The 18,199-nt window shown below is 48.3% G+C and overlaps 1 protein-coding gene across 11 annotated transcripts in view; it reads left to right on the top strand.

The window, feature by feature from the left end:
- Smco4 (single-pass membrane protein with coiled-coil domains 4) overlaps positions 1 to 17,590 on the top strand; it is a 52,372-nt gene extending 34,782 nt beyond the window's left edge. For 5 of the 11 annotated variants that reach the window (XM_085844418.1, XM_085844419.1, XM_085844422.1 and 2 more), the window contains exons 3-4: positions 16,352 to 16,431; positions 16,864 to 17,590. In XM_085844418.1, the coding sequence (XP_085700544.1) occupies positions 16,360 to 16,431; positions 16,864 to 17,124 (333 nt within the window). In that variant the 5' untranslated portion in view covers positions 16,352 to 16,359 and the 3' untranslated portion in view covers positions 17,125 to 17,590. Of the gene's footprint in view, positions 1 to 12,828; positions 13,758 to 16,351; positions 16,432 to 16,863 lie in introns of those variants that run through there. The other 6 variants (XM_021172414.3, XM_021172415.3, XM_085844425.1 and 3 more) reach the window with 2 other exon arrangements.
- The last annotated feature ends 609 nt before the right edge of the window (positions 17,591 to 18,199 follow it).

The raw sequence follows: 18,199 nt of genomic DNA on the forward strand, positions 1-18,199 counted from the left end.
TAACAATACATCCATTGTCCTTGTCCCCCTCTCCTTCGCCTGCCAGCGGCCTCCTCTTGCACTTGGATTGTATCTTTAACCCTGTGAAAAGGACAGTGTGGCCTGAAGGCTACTATGACTGATTTCCTAATTCAACAAAATAACCGTCAGACTCTCAAGGATGTATTGTATGGGACCACTGTTGTTCTGGGACAGGATCGGGGGTGGCTTGTTCCTAACAACCCCAGAACTTCAATCCTGGAACTCAGGTGAATCATGATTTCATATGGAACCTTCCTAAGTTCACAAGCAGTACATAGTGAAATAACATCCTGACACTTTTTCCATCCCCGAGTGGTCCTCTTCCCCAGATTTTTGGCATAAGAACGTTCAGTAGCGTTGTAACTCAGGAACTCATCAATGATTTTAAGCTGGTGATAGAAAAGCCAGACACCTTCCAGAGGAAGAAGACAAGCAAAGCTAGCATGTGCAGCCCTCCTGCCAAACACACTCTGTCCCTAGCGTGGCTCTTTATATCTTGACCTTGACCGTTCTCTGATGAGTGTTTACACATGCCCAGCACATCTCTGAAAAGCACCCTCCCGCTTCTTGATCTAACACCCCATCTTCACAGGCTTCCTGTTCAAAGTAATGAACAGAAATAGTAAAATTCCAGCTGTAGTTTTGGTGGCCTTTAATGAACACAGCTGTTATACGATCTTAAATTTGAAATATGACTGGTAAATCACAGCAAAAAACGACCACGAGATGCCACACAAGGAGATCTACAGGTGTCGCAGCACTGCGGTTGAGTTTATGACTAGGATCCCTAAGGGCTTAGAGATGGGCCTCTTCCTCACCTTTAGAGTAGAAAGTCATGTGACTTTTATGGTGGGTCTTAGAGGAGGACTCCCAAGTGTGTTAGACAGAAGGGGGATAGGTCTGTCAAGATGGCAAGGTAGATAGTTGTGGGGGCATGCGGGGTGGGGCATGAGCTCTCGAAGGTGGGTAGGAGCTAGACCGTGGAGGGGACAGGGTTATATAGGAGTTTGGCTTCTCTAATTCTGTAGCTAGCAGAACACTGTTGTAGAATTTATACTAGTGAGCTCTGGGTCGGATTGCTCTATGGAATGTAACTGCCTTCCTAAGACCCCCTGAATGGCAGCAGTGTCCCATCCTGTGTCCTGTTTTTTGTTTTTTGTTTTTTTTTGTTTTCTTTTAAGTATAGAATAGAGTTTATTCAGGGCATGGGAAGGGGAGTTAGGGTAGTAGAGACAGAGAAAGGCCGGGGGGGGGGTGGGGGGTGGGGGTGGCCTTGAGCACATGGACAGAGAGGGGGGAAGGGAAATAGGGAAAGAACAAGAGAGGAACAGGAGAGCCCACCCCATGTCCTTTAGTCTATTGTTAATTTATTGTGTGTGTTTGCACTGGGATGGGCATGTGCTGTGGCTTGTATGGAAGCCAGAGAACAGTGAGGGAGTTGGCTCTCTCCCAGCATGCAGTTGGCAGGGGTCAAGTGCAGGTTGTCAGGCTTGGTGGAAAGCACCTTTATCTGTAGAGCCATTTCTCCATCTCTCTCTCTCTGTTCTCATGGATGTGAGACTCAGAATTCAGACTCCCCATTGTGAGGCCTGACTCCAGTTTTGTGACTTAACCAGGAAGATGAGATGCAGCTAAAATGCAGAGGTCCAGTGGGTGCTCTCTCTCAGCACTACTAGCCAGGGCTGCTGGGCTGGGACATTCTGGCTTCTAGTTTCCTCAGATCTTAGGAAATGTACTCTAATGATGCTGTGTCAGCAAAATCTTGAATTCTTAACAGTTTCTAAGTGCTGGGAATCTAGATGTTTAACGATCAGTTATTGCTCGCTTGGTTTTCTCATTATTAGTCTGACAGGTTGGTTTTTGACCCTGCATATCGAATAATGCACATTTATGCCAGTAATATTTTCATGCTGAAGAAGTTTCCAGTGACTATACTTTCAAACAGGAATAAGGTTTAGATGAGTCATCTGTATCTTCTGCTGAAGACATTCACATCTCCCGTATCTGCTGCTATAGTGATTTTGAAGTTTGCCCTATATCTTTGCTGGTAAGAGGAAATGAGGGGGATGGGCAGGTATGGCTTGCTTTACCCTGCCCCTATGAGCAGGGTTTCAGAAGGGTTCCGGTACGTTTTCCTACCTCAGGCTTGAGAGAGCAGTGGGCTTAGGGGAATGCACAGGTTAGGCACCTGTTTTGGCAACCTTAACGATCAAAGATCAGACCAGAATTCAAGGCTGTGGGGATAGAGAAGAGAGGGCACATGAGAAGTTGTATCAGGAGGAGGGGGTGACGAGTGGCAAGGATAGAGCTTCTGTATCTGGGGTAGCACAGAGGGGAGGTCAGGGCGTGTCCATGCTTTCTGCTTCAGCAGTATTAACAAGAGGAACAGGCTGACACAGGTCAGATGGGAAGGCTTGAAGTAGCAGGTGTTCTCTCCCACTATTGCAGACAGACATGAGACTGTGGATGAGCTGCTCCGGGGCCAGGTCCGCACTCAGCACATGTAGGACCTTGAAGGTGCATCAGCACTGTGTAGCACTGGCAGTAGGAGTCCTGGATGGGAATTTGAGGGAGAGGGAGGCAGATCAGAATGGACTTTCCCTTTCAAGGACTCCAGCTTTCCCTTATGTGGGGTGCAGTGAGTTCAGGTGCTAGGTTTAGTACTGTAGGAGCCTGATCAGCCCCCTGATGAGTCAGTCAGCAGCAGTGGGTGGTGGGCAAGGCCAGGGACCAGACAAGCTCTCCTTGACTTATTGATAGTGACTGCACGGAGGTCTGAGTGGTTACATGCCATGGCTAAACAGGAATGTAGGGAAGTCAGAGATGGTGGGAAGCCCACCTTCTGTTCCCTAAAGCCCCTTTGTTCTGTACAGTTTACTCAAGCTAGCCAGCTTCCATGTTCACTTTAGCAAGTCAGCTTAAAGTTTAAACCAAAAGAAGGTGTCTAAATTCAAGGCCAAATATGTATCCATTTGTTAATGACAAGTGAACTTTAGTAGTTCAAGGTCATTTTCTGATGAGGCCATTTTCCTTCTCCCACCCCTAGACCCACACTTAGGAAATCCCCATGAACTTGGTAAATATTTATAGCACCCAGTTCACTGCCTGTCTTTTGCAGAATATTCGATCTTTTTTGTTTCAGGAGCCTGGGGCTGCAGTGAAGCCAGATAATAGGCCTCAAGATATCACCAGTTAGCTTTGGTAGTGCTTTGATTCTATCTCTCCAGTGCTGCCTTTTTCTGGGCTGCTAACCACATCGGCCCCTCTGCTCTGACTGCCATGGGCATCTTCCTGAATGTGACACCTTTCAGGACCTCCTCTTCCTTGTTTCTACCTGATGCCCTCCTCTTATCCTCCTTTGTAATCAGAGAGAGGTCCTATATCACTGCCTGCCCCAGCCCCCTCCTGCTCCATCTCTGCTCACACATCTCTGCTCATACCTTTCACACAGCAGTTATTTATTGCTGTCTTCCTCAGTTAGAGCTCAAGTTCCAAGAGGCCAGGTTCCACCACCAGGATCAGATATCTCACACACCAAAGCTGCCTTGTATGCGGTGAATAGCGACTGTTTCCTAGACCTGTCTGTCTGTCTGTCTGTCTGTCTGTCAGTGGATCAATACTGGGCTGAGGGATGCTTCCAGGAAGTGTGCGTGTTCCTGCACAGTCAGGTCCCAGCATGATGGCTCATGACAAATGTCTGTTGAATGAATACATGAAGTGTGAAGCGAATTCTTCTCTGTCTTCATCTCCAGGTCCAGCCCTGAAGGTGGGCTGTGAGCCCCAGTTTCTTTATCAAGAAGGGCCTACATAGAGTTTTGGGGATAGGCAGTTTCTATTCTTTTTTTTTTTTTTAATTTTTAATATTTTTATTACATATTTTCCTCAATTACACTATTCTTTTTTAAAAACCACAGGCGGTCCCTCGTTCCCCCTTCCATTTTTATGTGTCTGCATCGTCTGGCTCTATAATTACTTACTATACTTTAGCTTAGAGGTGGCTTTTCATTTTAGAGGTTCTGCAGATGCAGGTGCTTGTGGTATTTAGCTTGTTCGTGAAGTCTGTGCCTGTCAGAACACACGGGCTGTAGTCATGTCTAAGAAGGAAAGGGGAGTGTGCCCAAATCTTGGTGCAAGGACAGGCTGGCAAGTTCTGGTCAAATGACATGTTCCTGTTTGGGGTACAACATAATGCATCAGCCACAGGTGAGACAGAGTCACAGGGTGATGTGCCATGCCTCTTGAGGACCTTATTTCCATCTGTGGGAAGTAACGTATAAAGGATGTTAAACATGAATAGTTTTTGGGTGAGAATGTAACAAGCTTATTAGTGAAGAGCAGGCTGAGAATATAACAAGCTTATGGGGAACCAGACTGCTCAGGTTGGACACTGACACATTACCTATGCGTGTTCTGGGCCCAGGTCAACTCTAGAACCTCAGTATTGGCTTCTTTTCTCTGGGATGAGGGCCAAATGACCATGGAGAGCTGGAGGCCTGAGGATGTTGTCAGGGGTCAGTGAGAGCCACAGAATGCCTCATCATGATCTGTGACAATATGCACAACAAGGCTAATGTTGCAGAGGGCTCCCTGACATCTGAAGGTGACAGAGCAGATAAGATGAAGTTTTAGTATTAGGCTGGTTGTGCCCCAAACCTGGCCTTTAAAAGGAGATGGTCACCCCATTCTGCCTATTTCAGATGGAGAAATTAGAGAAATGACTTAAACTTAATATGCGTAGTTGACTGGTCTACACCTATTAGTGAATTCTCCCCTGAACCTTGCCTTAGTCCTAAGCTGATGTATCATTAGCCAAGAGATGATCTGGTCTTGCTTGGTGTGCCTGCTATCTTAGTGTCTAACTGAATGGCAGATGAAGTTGAGGATACTATGGGTTTGAATAGGGGTTGGCCATTAAGGAGTGGCAGTGTCTGAGACAGCTGCTCCTTCACACATGTGATGTCCTTTCCATCTCAGAGGAACCTGTGCTTCAGGTAGAGGATGTTCCAGAGTAGAAAGGAGCATCAGCAGCTATGGGAGATGTCTCTGTGACCCAACTGCAGGATTTCTTCTGCAGTCTGCAGTTCATCTTCCTGACTCCTTAGGCCTCTCCTAGAGAGAGAAAGCTCCCCACCTCAAAGCTAGTCCAGCCCAGCTCCCTGTAACTTCTTATTGGTTCAGGGTCCATCTTTTAGGGCCACAACTTGACATTCAGCTCAGCCCTTGTTGATACACAATGCTTTGGATAATGGAAGGTGTGTAAGAGACCAGTCTGTGCTCAGGAGGTCCCCTTCAATACCCACATACCTCTGAGCCAAGACTATTTTCTCATAAACAGGAGAAACATGCAATTACAAGTTATTCTGGGAAATATGGCAATAACTCAAACTCAAAAGGGAGGGCTGTGGCTTAGTGGGCATGGCAGAATGAGAATTTAACAGTGTATTCTCTTGGGTAGCAGTTGGCTTACCTTTTTTGAGATGCATGGCCTGTGACAAGCTGGGCCTTGTGCTGCAGTAGACACCTCAGTCCTCTAGCAATTCCTTGTCCTACCTGAACAGGTGTTCTGTGGCTTTTCCACCCGTGCTTGCCCTGGCTGCTGGGCTGGTGTTTTCTCCCCATGGTACTTTTTCATGCACAGTTGTTTTGTCAGTACTCCCGCCATGAGAACTGATAGATGGGTACTTGGATTATACTCAGTGCCGTGGGTGTTGTTCTCATGCTTAGGTCCCTCGGGGCAGCTGCTTGCCCCGATTTTCAGGTGAGAAGCCTGAGGCAAAGATCTCTAGTGAACTGCTCATAGTGACAGGACTGCTGTCACTCATGATTGTCTACTGAGGGTTCCTTTCTACCTGCCCTGTCCCTTGCATAGCTGTCAGAGGCTTTGATGACCCACTTGTGGGCAGCCCTCCCTGCCCTCCCCCCATCTTCACAGATGCTGTGTTCTCGCTCATTTTCCTGTTCTTTTATCTCTTGCTGGTTCCTCTCAGCTCCCCAGGGTCCACGCATTGGCTGGCAGCAGAGCGTGGTTCTCGGATCCTGTTTTGGCCTGTGCATTCTCATCAGCTTTTTCAGACCACCTCTCATCTCCCATACCTCCTGAATCCAGACCAGCTTCTCCTTGAACAAGGCAGAGCCTTGTTCAGCTACCTGCTCAGGGTCTTGATGTGCTCTAATGGGGTCTCAGAGCTGACTCATGTGTTCAAGTATCTGTTTCCTTGTTTCCACTCTAGTGTCTTCTCCACCAAGGTCTGTTGCTCACAACACTCTTTAGTCTGTTTCTGTCTTTCTTACCAAGTTCCCCATCTATCAGTCTCTCTAGGTGCACCCAGCATGTGACCACATGTGTTCCCCCCCCTACACCAAGTCACCACACCATGCATGAAGGATTCATTAGAGTCATCACTGAGCCCTTGCTTCAGTCTTTGCCTCCGGGGAGTTTTCCCACAGAGCTATTGTACTATGTTGGCAGATGGCTTGTGAGTCTTCATCTTGCTCTTGTCCTGCTCCAGCTTTCTGACCTTTCAGCATGACACTTGAGTAAAATAAAAAAGGAAGGATCATGACTGTTTCTAAGTGTGCTGGAGAAGGAAATTGATTATAGACTTGTGGGAGAGTATAGCCAGAGGCAAGGACATCTGGAGAGTCTGAAGTGGACATGACTCAGAGCCCTGTGAGGAGAGGGGGAAGGGGATGGCAGAGGGGAGAGCAGGGAAACGAGGCACAGCGGCCAGGAGACCCAAGGGTACAAAAAGAACCAGTAGCCACAATGGTTGGATTATATAGGGATTATATATTATCCTCTGGGCTGGAGAAGTTTAGGGTAAGGGCTGGGGTATGCCAGCCAGGAGGGCCCAGTAATAGGTAGGGACTGAGGGATTGCAGGGAGAGGTGGCCAAGTCCACTTTGATATGTTAAATAGGCACCTCATCCCGGGTTTGAAGCCCTCTGCATCCTCACTGGTCTCTGGGTCATGCTAAGGTATGCCAGACGAGCCCACCAGGGGCTGATTCTGCTCTGCTGTCCACCTGGAAGGTTATCCCAGCAATCTTAACAGGCTATTCCTTACCTTCTTCCAGACTCTGCTTCAGGGTCACTTTCTCTGAAGCCCTCTCCACCATTCACCAGAAAGTTAGCAGCCTCCTGGAGGCTGGTGTCCATCTCACATTCCCTGTGAGTGAAGACAGCGCCCTACCGAGGGCAACAGTTTTTCCCCCCCGCTTAGTTCACAGCTGAATCCTTGCCCCAGTGTATAGTATAACTTAAGAAATAGTTGAACGAGAGGTATCTTTATCCCTAATTTACAATGGAATAATTGAAGGTCTAAGAGGCCAATGGTCTACAGGGTCACTGTCCCTGGAACTACTGGGATAGGGTTGAGACCCTGCCATGCCCTTAATTGCTCTGTATGTGCTGTCTGTTCTTGTTAAGTAAGGCCAGGCGCCATGCAGAGCAGCTGTGAGGAAGAAATGAATAATGCACAGGAAAGTACTTTGCAAACTTCAGTTGCTAAGAAATGTTACCCACCTAACTTATTGAGGATCCTGGGATTTCCTGTCAGCACTGAGTTCTATTGTGTTCTTGGATTTCTTCTTAGACATGACAGATCCTGGTTTGACAAATTGTGTGTTTTCTTGATTCTTCTGCCCTCATTGTGAGGTGTGCTTCTGTCTGTAGTTCTGATCCCCTCAGTCTGGTTGTGCTTGCCAGACCTCTGACCTGTCATTAGTAGAGGACAGAAGACAGAAGACAGAGGAGCTGGCACCTGCATGGCTGTCATTGTTTGTTCTTGTGTATGTTCCCGGGAAAGCACTTGTGTTAGCAGCGATGCTCAGTGGGAGTCAGGTTCCCCATCTTTCTCAGTCTCCCTAGTAGCCTGCCTGTCCCTGTCCCCTACTCTGTGGCAGAGTGGAGCAAAGTGATCTCAGTAGGAGCAAAAGGCTCCGGAGACTGTCTTCTCTGGTGCAAGAAGTGAGGTCTACACCGAGAACTGGCAGGCTTTCTGCCTGGCTCCTGACTCTCCATGTGTTGAGTGGTCATATGTAATTGCCACAGTCCTCAGCAACTTAATGTGGACCCTAAACCAGGCCAATTTGTGCTTGGTGGGCACATCTCCACCTGTTGGCCACCTTCATGCTGTTAGTCCTGGGCAAGTATAGTGATGGGCAGAGAAAGCTGCACTGACCAAGAGGCTCTTCGAAGGTGCCTAGACCTCACACTCATTCTGACAGGATGCAGCTCATCTTTTTTTGCCTCGCACCACTGTGCAATCTAGGCACCAACACAAAAAGCTAGGGTTTTCAATAAATTAAGTAACATTTCTTTAGTAGCCAAAGTTTGCAAAAAGCTTTCTAGCATATTATTTTAGACATCAGGGCAAGCCTGAGTTGAGATGGACTCTTGTCAGTAGCAAGTAAGATAGCCTGAAGATCTCACACTCTTCCTGCAGCCTCAGATCCTAAAGCTGATGAGCAGGAAATGCTGTCTATAGTGTTATGTAGATGATGGTTGGTTCTGGCCATTTGGAAGCAGATGTATGGAACCGCACCTGAGCCGAGCCGCAGGAGCTGGGTTGGAAGCACAGCTCTGCTTCTCACTGTGGGCCTGGGGCCTGCAGCTCCTGCCTCAGTCTGTTTTCATGGCATAGTTGCATGCACGGTAGAGCACTGGTAGGGAGCCTGGGAAACAGTAGCTCCTGCTCTTAGTTGTAGTAACAGATGGGCTGGTTGCTTTAATCAGGTCTGAGTTCGGATCCTCAGGCAGTTATTTCCTCGTTAACTATTTCATCCATGTTTATTGTGGATTTCCACGGAAGTTGACTTTGTATTTGTTCCTTATAGTCTTTGAACTTGGAAAACTCACTGTACTTAATCTGACTGTCTTTCATCATCTAAGTAGTAAAAAAGGCAATCCTGCAGGACCGTGGCAAACATAAAACAAGTGCTTGTAAGCGGTGCACAGTTCATTCCTGCAGTTCTCTCTCTCTCTCTCTCTCTCTCTCTCTCTCTCTCTCTCTCTCTCTCTGTGTGTTTGCTGAAGAACTGCTTCAGTTGGGCTTTGCTCCTCCATTCAGTGCATGCCTGCTGAGTGCCTGTTACACACAGGCTTCCTGCCAGTCCGGGTGGCGGGGTGGGGGCGGTCATGTTACCTCCAAGGTACATTTGCAATACCTGAGAAGTCAAGGGTGGGAGGGGCAGTAGCAGCTGGCAGTACCTGGAAGAGGGTGCTCAGGGGGGAATACTGGATTCATTGTGGGTGTAGGTGCTCCAGTGTGTCAGCAGCCAAGGGTAATGCTGCTGCTCTGTGTGGGAGAGCCAATGGCACTGGGCAGTGAGAGGCCTGGGGAGTCCTGACTGTTGTGGGTGGAGCCTGAGTTGCTGATACTTCCAGGAGGGTGGAGCCTAGGACTCCTTAGGGCTCCATTCAAGTAGAGCAGTATCTATGGTGAGTGTTATTCAAGCTACTGAGGAAATGAGAATGTTTCTAGGAGACAAATTAAGACCGAAAACAGGTGAAGTTAACTTTATCTAAGCCCAAGTATCCAAAATATTACCATTTCAACATATAACCAGTATATAAACTTTTTAGTGAGGTATTTTACACTCCTCAATTTTGGTATTAATCTTTCAAAATTTAATCTATATTAAACACAGCTTGTTTTGGAGATTAGCCACATTTAAGGTTTTATAAGTTATGCCTGTATGGGTATGTGCAGTTGAGTACAGATATCTGGAGGCCAGTAGAGGGCATCACATTCCCTGGAGAGGGGATTGGCAGCAGCTAGAGTTGCCCTATGTAGGTACTGTAAATGGAACTCAGTCTCTGCAAGAGCATTGCTCACTCTTATATCCGGCTAATCCTCCAGTCCCTTCGCAGCATTTTAAATGCTCAGGCTTCAGTACTAGGCAGAGCTGAGTTTAGCAGGTCTGGGATGGAGGGAGTTGAGAGTAACCTTTGTTCTCCTCACCTGCTCTTGATAGCAGGAACCAACCTTTGAACACATCTGCCTAGCATATGGGAAAAGAAAACTAAGGGAGACAGGAGGATTCTGTCTCGTAGTTATGCAGTAACTTTTAAAACAAAACAAAGCTGCAGATGTGTTCAGAATTTCCAGCCTCTTATACAAAGACAGCCAGCCCTCTCTGGGCAGTAGGCTTCTGTGTGCTCCCACTGGGCAGTAGGCTTCTGTGTGCTCCCCACTGGACAGTAGGCTTCTGTGTGCTCCCACTGGGCAGTAGGCTTCTGTGTGCTCCCCACTGGGCAGTAGGCTTCTGTGTGCTCCCACTGGGCAGTAGGCTTCTGTGTGCTCCCCACTGGGCAGTAGGCTTCTGTGTGCTCCCACTGGGCAGTAGGCTTCTGTGTGCTCCCCACTGGGCAGTAGGCTTCTGTGTGTTCCCACTGGACAGTAGGCTTCTGTGTGCTCCCACTGGGCAGTAGGCTTCTGTGTGCTCCCCACTGGGCAGTAGGCTTCTGTGTGTTCCCCCACTGGATTCTGCTTTGGCCCATTGAGTACACTGGGTACTACAGGTAGTAGGTTGGCTTTGGTGTTTCAGGAACTCAACAAAGCAGCCTTCCTACCCACTCTACAGAGGAAAGTCAGATCATGAAACATTTAGTGCCTCACCTGGGGTCTTGTAACTACATGTGGCAGAGCTGAGGCTCAGCCCTGCTTACAGCCAGGCTCTCTCATTCCCCACTGTTTCCCTACTAGGATTCAGTGCCATATACATTATGATCTCTAAAGGGGGTGGGGAGGAGCTCATTTTAGAACATTACATACATACACAATATCTATATATGTGTATATGTGTGTGTGTGTGTCCCCATCGGTGTGCACATGTGTGGGAGAATAACATTATAGTCATAACCATAGCAGTTCCTCATCTCCCCCATACACCCACTCCTACCTCTAGCCACCTCCCATTGGCCACTTAGAAGGTTCCAGAGTTGGCCAATTGCCATAGGCTTCCATTGGCGGGGGTGGGACATAGCCTGTGAAGTCACTTTAGAATCAGGAAGAACTCAATGTTTATGATGTTTCTGGTTCTTTGGTTTGGGGAGCTAGAGGCTGTTGGTGACCAGCTGGTGGCACCAGCTTCCTTCCATCTTACTGGGGTATATATCAGGTATGTGCATGGTGACCTCCAAACTGGAAAAAAGGTCCATCAAAGAATGTGACAGTGCATATGTGTAGGGAAACCTAATGGGGGAGCAGTTACAGTAAGAACATGGGTTGGGCATAGCTGCTGGGGAAAGCCTGATGAGATGGCCAGCTTCGCCTCTTTTTTCCTCTCTGCAAGGGACTGGTGAAGCCATCAGATGTGGCCCCCAAGACAGCTGAGGGCAGGAAGGTGTGTGTGGTGTGCCCGGAGATCTTGTGGGTTGGCGGTGGGTTGTGCTACTCCCTCCTGGAGTATGCTAAGGTTCTGGAGGAATACTTAAATTCTGGCTCTATTCCATGTTCAGTGCAGAGAACATCAGCTTGTGGTAAAAGAGGCATTTATCACCATGGAAACAGCTATCAGTAACCTAAGAACACAAGCCTTGGTAGAGAAGGTCCTCCCAGGGTTGAAGGCTGCCTCTCTGTTCCTGATTGCCACCACATTCTGGTCCCTGATGTTGTCACCCAGGACACTGAGTAGCTTCTCTAGTTCCTTCTTTGTGCCTCAAGGAAGAGCTTCTCATTTCTGGGCAGAAGCTTGTCCAACCACAGAGGCTTCTCACGCTTCTCAGATTCTAGAATTGCAGGCCAGTTGGCTCAGCTTCTTTTTGAAGAAAGCTACCTGTTTCCAAAGACCTTGTGATGTCTACAAGGTACAGTTTTGGCCCAGAAGAACCCCTGAGTCAGTCGGGCTTACAGAGCAGTGCCCACCATATGGACCGCCTCTCCCTGTTGGGTCTTTTTCCTTTACTATAATTATTTCAAGCCTTGCTTGCCTTTCACCAGCTTCCTAATCAGCTAACTTTCTAGTTTACTTCCCAAACTAACAAGCAAGCAAAACCCCTAGAACTTCTGTTTCTTTCCAGTTCAATCTTTCCCCTGCTATGTCCCACCAAGATGGGCAGAACCATCCCTCCTCTGTCTTCTTAGGTTCGGACTTCACACCCCCATGTCACTTCCTGGCAGAATCACACTTCCTGTGTCTCCTCCAAGCATGCTCTTCCTGTGTCTGCTCCTGTGTTCCCAGGGTGGCCCCAGGTTCCTGTTCCTCTTCATCAGTTTCTTCCCTGTGCTCTTTCCATTGCAGGAACGTTTTTAGTTCTGCTCCTTCTCATACCTCTGCTAGACCCTCAAACAGTCTCTGACACTTTCTGGTTACCCTCATCCTTAAAATACAATCGGAAAACCCTTTCTGGCCATACAATCTCCCAGCAGAAATTCAAGTCAGCTCTCTGCACTTTGCTTTTCAAAATGTGTGCTATCTTTCTTTACAGTTTGGGAGACTATGAAGGTGTTCATGCCAACATGGAAATCAGCTGTGCCTTGAGTGTGTTTAACTAATTTTTTTTTTTTCATGGCAAAATTCTCTCAAAGAAGGAAGCAGCATTTACATTGCATTCTGAAGCAGGCTCTTAAAAGACGAATAAGAAATCGTTTGAGACATTGGCAGCTGCATGCATTTGTTGGTCACAACCCGTCTCATGTCCTGTTGAAATCTCCCACAGCAGGCGCTGTGCAGGGACTGACGGGGGCAGCTTGTATGGCTCTTGTTGTCTTGTCATCTTAGGAGTTACCTTGGCTTTCCTGGGTCCCATGATGAACATTCGCTTCAGTTTCTTTTCCTCTCTTCCATGTCTACTGACCCACAGCTTCCAGGATGCAGGTGTGTAAGCAGGTTCACTTTATCTGTCTCCCTTGCTGTGGTGACCTCCCTAGTCCTACTGAAGTCCCAGGCAGACTCAGCTCCAGACTCTCAGTTATCTCCGGGGTATTTCCATGGCAGCACCCATTCGGCATCCTTACACGTGGGCAGGTATGAACCAAGTTAACATCTTCTGGGGATCTTGTCTCCCCAGTACCAGGCCTTCCTCTTGTCCTCAAGATGTTTCTCATGATGGTGTCACTAGACAGCTGGTGGCCAACCCAGTGTCTCCTGACCTTGGATTCCTCTTCATTGTCACTGCCAAGTCCTCACTGGCTGCGTGTGATGCCAGTAAGGCCTACCCATTGGACTTCTGGCAAGCAGCTCCAACCTCTTCATCATGTTGGCTGCTTGATGTCTGAGACTCCAACACCTACTAGACCATTCCAGTTTTGCTTCTCCCAGGACACCCTGCTCACTGTGCCTCCCTGTGTATGCCAGGTTATTTTATTTTATTTTATTTTGCCAACTTGGCACAACTAGGGTCAGTTTGGGAAGAGAAAACCTCAACTGAGAAAATGTCTCCATCAGATTGGCCCGTGATTGTTGTGGAAGGGCCCATCTCAGTGTGGATGATGGTACCCCTGTACATGTGGTTCCGAATTACATTTAAAAAGCAAGCTCCATCTTCTCCAAGTTGCTTTTGGTCATGGTGTTCATCACAGCAGCAGGCAGCAAACTAGAACACTGTCTCAAGCCATCAAGGGCCTTTGCTGCCCTTGGAATGAAGCCCCTGCCTCACTAAGTTCATGGGAAGATCTGACTCCGTAGCCCCTGTGCTCCACCCACTCCTTACTTCAAGCCCCCAGTAGTTGCTTGGCCCCTCCTGGTTCAGGCTCCTCTTTGCCCCTTCCCTGTGCTCTTCCCAGCTGTTGTCTTGGCTAGTTCCTTTACACTCAGGGTTTCCCTTTCAGTTATGACTTCAGAGTTGCTCTCTCCATCTGCCCACACTGCAGGTGCACCAGAGCCATCCATAACCTGGTAAGGCGCCTAGAATTTGGACTGTATGTCCTGTGAATGCAGACTAAGGTGGTGCCATCCCTGGGGCCTCAGCCTCAGGGAACTTCTCAGTATGTAGAGAGCTGGTCATGGAGGCTGGGGTCTTTGATTATTAGCTGCACATATGTGGGAAGTACCAGCAGCAGTTGAAGGATCAGGATGGGAAGTCAGACACTGTACTGTTAGCTAGAGTGGCTACTTAATGCAGTGACTCAAGGTGCTGTTGGCCAGCTTGAGGGAACTCTGAGGGAGGGAACAGCTGTGGGGCTGGCTTAGACAGCTTCACAGTGAAGTGGCCACAGTCAGGCACTACTACTGGTTGCTTGTTCAGGAAGAGAATGGACCCTGTGTGCTGTCCCTCACGTAGTCACAGGTCATTGGGTACTGTCTACAGACTGGGTAACTGGTGGAGGATATTTTTCCTCTTTAGCCCATGGTGTTCTCTGAACAGTAGAGAAACTAAAGCCTGTTGCACAACAGTACAGTTCAGATTCAATTGCTCCAGTCTGGGTTTTACCCAGCCTTGTTTGCCCTCAAGCACAGCCCCTGAGAATCCCCAGATAGTAGATAAGGCTCAGGAAAGTTCAACCTGCTCTGCCTGAGCCAGGAGCAGATGTGTGTTAGAGGTGTCTCAGCCAGCCGCTGCCACCCCTGACCCAGTGGGCAGGCAGAGCCTTCCTGGACCTTGCACGTTCCCCCTTTAGGTCCCCGTGGTTTTCATTGTTTAGATGATGATGTCAGGGCCTGGGGAAGTAGCCTGTCAGCTGCACTTCTGAGCTGTGAACACGCTAGCAGAAGTCAAGTCAGTCATGTCTAGGCTTCCTGAGCTTCATGCCTTCCTTCCAAGGAGCAGTGATGAGCAGTTCTGCTACAGAATCCTCCAATAGCAGATGTCCTCCTCAGTTAATCTAAAAGAGAGGGCCTTACTTGGACGCATGGTTTAAAAGTTTGTTAGGCCTCTTGATGGACACCAAAACAAGAGAGAGAGGGGGGGGAGGGGAATGCATGTCGGTGACATAAGCTCTGCCTCTTAAAGGTCCCAGTGCCTCTCAACAGCACCCTAGGCTTGTCACAGCTGGGCCACTAAGAAGAATCTAGTGGCTGTTGTCAGTACCAGTAAAAGTTAGGGGAGCAAAGTATTCCTTGGTTGAGGCTGATGTTAGGTAATCTTAGCTCAGTAATACCTTTATACGAAGTTGCCTGATTAGATGAAGTATGCATTCAGGTTTCCTAAGAGATTACCTTACGATGAAAAAGAACTTAGCCTCTGCCAGCTAGCAGGGTCACTCGGATATGAATGTCTGCTTCCTTGTTAAGATGATAGTAAGATAACAGAGGCCACACACAGCTCCAGACAACACAGAGTACATAGTCTCTGGCATAAAAGTCCTTGTCAGAGGAGCACTGGGGAATAGCTCTTCCTAACCTCATGTTTGTCCCCTGGTGGTTGTTTGGCCACCATCTTGGTTAGTATCTCACTCTGGCTCCTCCTCCTCCATGTTTGGAGATTGCTCTGCTTGCTATGAGAGTTGGAACGTGGACTGTGGACATACTGAACCTGAGCATGGGCTGGACAGTGTAGAGTTGGTCCTGGCAGTCAGCATCTGTTTCTAGTGCCATGTGGAAAACACATAGTGACACTGTGGCTGACAGAGAAGACACGGACTGTGGTTCCTGTACAATGGAAACTGAATCTGAGCAAGGATTATGGCACCATGGCGCTCATCACACTGCCCATTTTCTAAGCTGACCCTCTTTTGTTTTGAGGAATCTGAGATGTCAAAAGTTCTGGGTGAAGTTCTCAATTTGAATCAGCCAAAGTATATTTCTGATGCTTAAAACTAATTATGTTCTCTAGAGAGGTGTGTTATAGTTATTTATGGCTGTTACTCATTTTTGAGGACGTGAGTATCTCCAGGAGTCTCAGAATTTAACACAAGACAGAAACCAGTTGAGGGGTGGTGAGACCGTGGACTCATGCATTCTCCCTTCAATGTGAATCTGACCGGACCACACAGTGTGGTCCCTAGAAGACAGAATCAGCCCCACCTGTAGCCTGAGCTCTGGAGGGTGCCCAACACTTGCAGGTGTCAGAAGAGATGAATGATGTCGTCTTGCCGTGACCTCTACAGTTTCTTTGCCCCTAACTTACAAGTTGCAAATATAATATGCATACTAATTTTGCTTGAACTACCCGCATGTGTGTGCGTGTGTATGCACGAGTGTATATTGATGTGGTATATGTGGTGTATGCATGTGAGTGAACAGGTACACATTCCCATGTGGGCAGGTTGGGTAAGTGACAGTTTCTGGGGCAACATGTGTCTATTTCATCTCAGATAGAAAGCCAATGACAGACAAAAGTATTGATACCATTGAAGATCAACTTAGTGATCTACTAAGTTCAGGGTCACTTCCAGCAGCAATGGTGTGAAGGAAGCTGCTTCACTGAAATCCCACTCCTTCTCCAGAATGGGTGATGCCTAGAACACACAGCCCTGGAACACTCTGCACAACATCCAGGCAGAGCTGCCGATTAGAGCCCCTTCAGGTATCTGGCCTGGATCTCCTCGGAAGTCCTTCCTGCTTATCTAACTCTGGGGAGGGGACAACCTTATTCATCTGCTCAGTTGCTGGGACTTCCTGACTCAGGTTTTATGAATCTCCCCTTAGAACTTCGTGAGTCTTAAAAGGGAGCTTTCCTCCAGGGTGGCATGTCTGCTACACAAAAGGAGGCCAGAGCAGTGCCTAAGGTGTCCTCATCAGTTGCTCACTGTTGACTGTTGAGGCTGCCTGTCTCTGCTCCCAGTGCTGGGGTTATGGGCATGTTCAGGCCGGCCCGGCCTAGTGTGTGGGTGCTGGGGAGCTGCGGACCTGCCCTCATGTATGCAGCATTTCTTACACACCGAGCCTCTTGCAGCCCTGAGCTCCCTTTTATTTCCTTTGTTCCATTCCTTCCTGACCACAGTTGTTCTCCTCGCAGAGGTCTCCTGCCTGGACGGAGGAGTGTGGGCCTTTCTCCAAGCCGTCTCTGGACATATCTTCCCAGCATCCTCTAACAAAGATGCGTCAGCTCAAAGGGAAGCCAAAGAAAGAGACATCGAAGGACAAGAAGGAGCGGAAGCAGGCCATGCAGGAGGCGCGGCAGCAGATTACCACTGTGGTGCTGCCTACCCTGGCTGTGGTGGTGCTCCTCATTGTCGTGTTTGTGTACGTGGCCACACGCCCCGCCATCACCGAGTGAGCACGTCCATTCTGCTTTCCTCTGCAGAGATGTCCGAAATGCCAAGCTCTGAGCAGGAGTGTCCTGTCTCCTCTGGTCTTTGACTTGATCAATATTTCTCTACTTTTTTTGGGGGGTGGGGGGGAGGAATAGGGAACATTTTATCAGTGAATGTGCCATTTACTTGATGGTCCACTTCATGTGCCTTTCAGACTTCAAAGCTGTGTGTGTGTGTGTGTGGTATGTGTGTGTGTGTGCGTGTGGCCCTTTTTCTCCTGAAATCGATGCATCGCTGCCCCTGGGGAGAGCATCTCTGGGTGATGCTGTTGGGATCAGCGTCGCCCTCCCATCCAGCAGCATGCTTCCCGGCTCCACTTCACAAGTTTCTAAGGGGACAGCCTTTCTTCTCTGTGCTTGATGGGATTTGAAATATGTTGACTCAAAGTGAAATATTTATTTTTTGAATAAAGGAGATAATAGTCTTAAACTGGGTGTTTCTCTTGTTTGTGTCCCTTGTCCCAGCCTTGCCTCGTTGTCTGCCCTCCTGTCCCTGACTGCTCCTGTCTGTCTCTTCACTTGCTGCTCCTCTAGACTTGCAGGCAATGATGTATTTTGACTGAATAAGACTAGAGAGGGCCTAAGTGAGTGCTAACTGACCTCTTTTTGCAAAGTCAGAGTTCTCATTGGAGTATGAGCACACAGGCTTCCTTGCTGGTTAGCCTTTTCTGCTGGACGCTCCATTTGCAGTTGGAAACACCACAGTCCCTGTGGTAAAAGGTCAGGCTAGATTTTGTTCTTAGTTGATGGGTGCAGGCTTTTGTCATTCCAGGTGGCCTTTATATGCAAATTGGTGGAGCCTCATCTTATTCCCAGTTCCTGGTGCCTGATGGAGCTGCCTCCTTGAAGTCAGGTTCCTGGTAACAGTCCCATGGGCACCCTTCTGTTCTGTCCTGCTGATTACAGAGAGCTTTGCAAGGAGAGAAGGGTTTTCCACATACAGTGATGGTCACAAGACTTGCTGACAGCACAGGTGTTACTGGGTATTTGGAGACTCTTGGAGAGAGTCTTTCCTGGAGAGAGAAGGAACGACTCCAGC

The sequence above is a fragment of the Mus caroli genome, unplaced genomic scaffold (assembly GCF_978045245.1).
Source record: "Mus caroli unplaced genomic scaffold, Mus_caroli_1 scaffold_11, whole genome shotgun sequence".
NCBI lineage: Eukaryota > Metazoa > Chordata > Mammalia > Rodentia > Muridae > Mus > Mus caroli.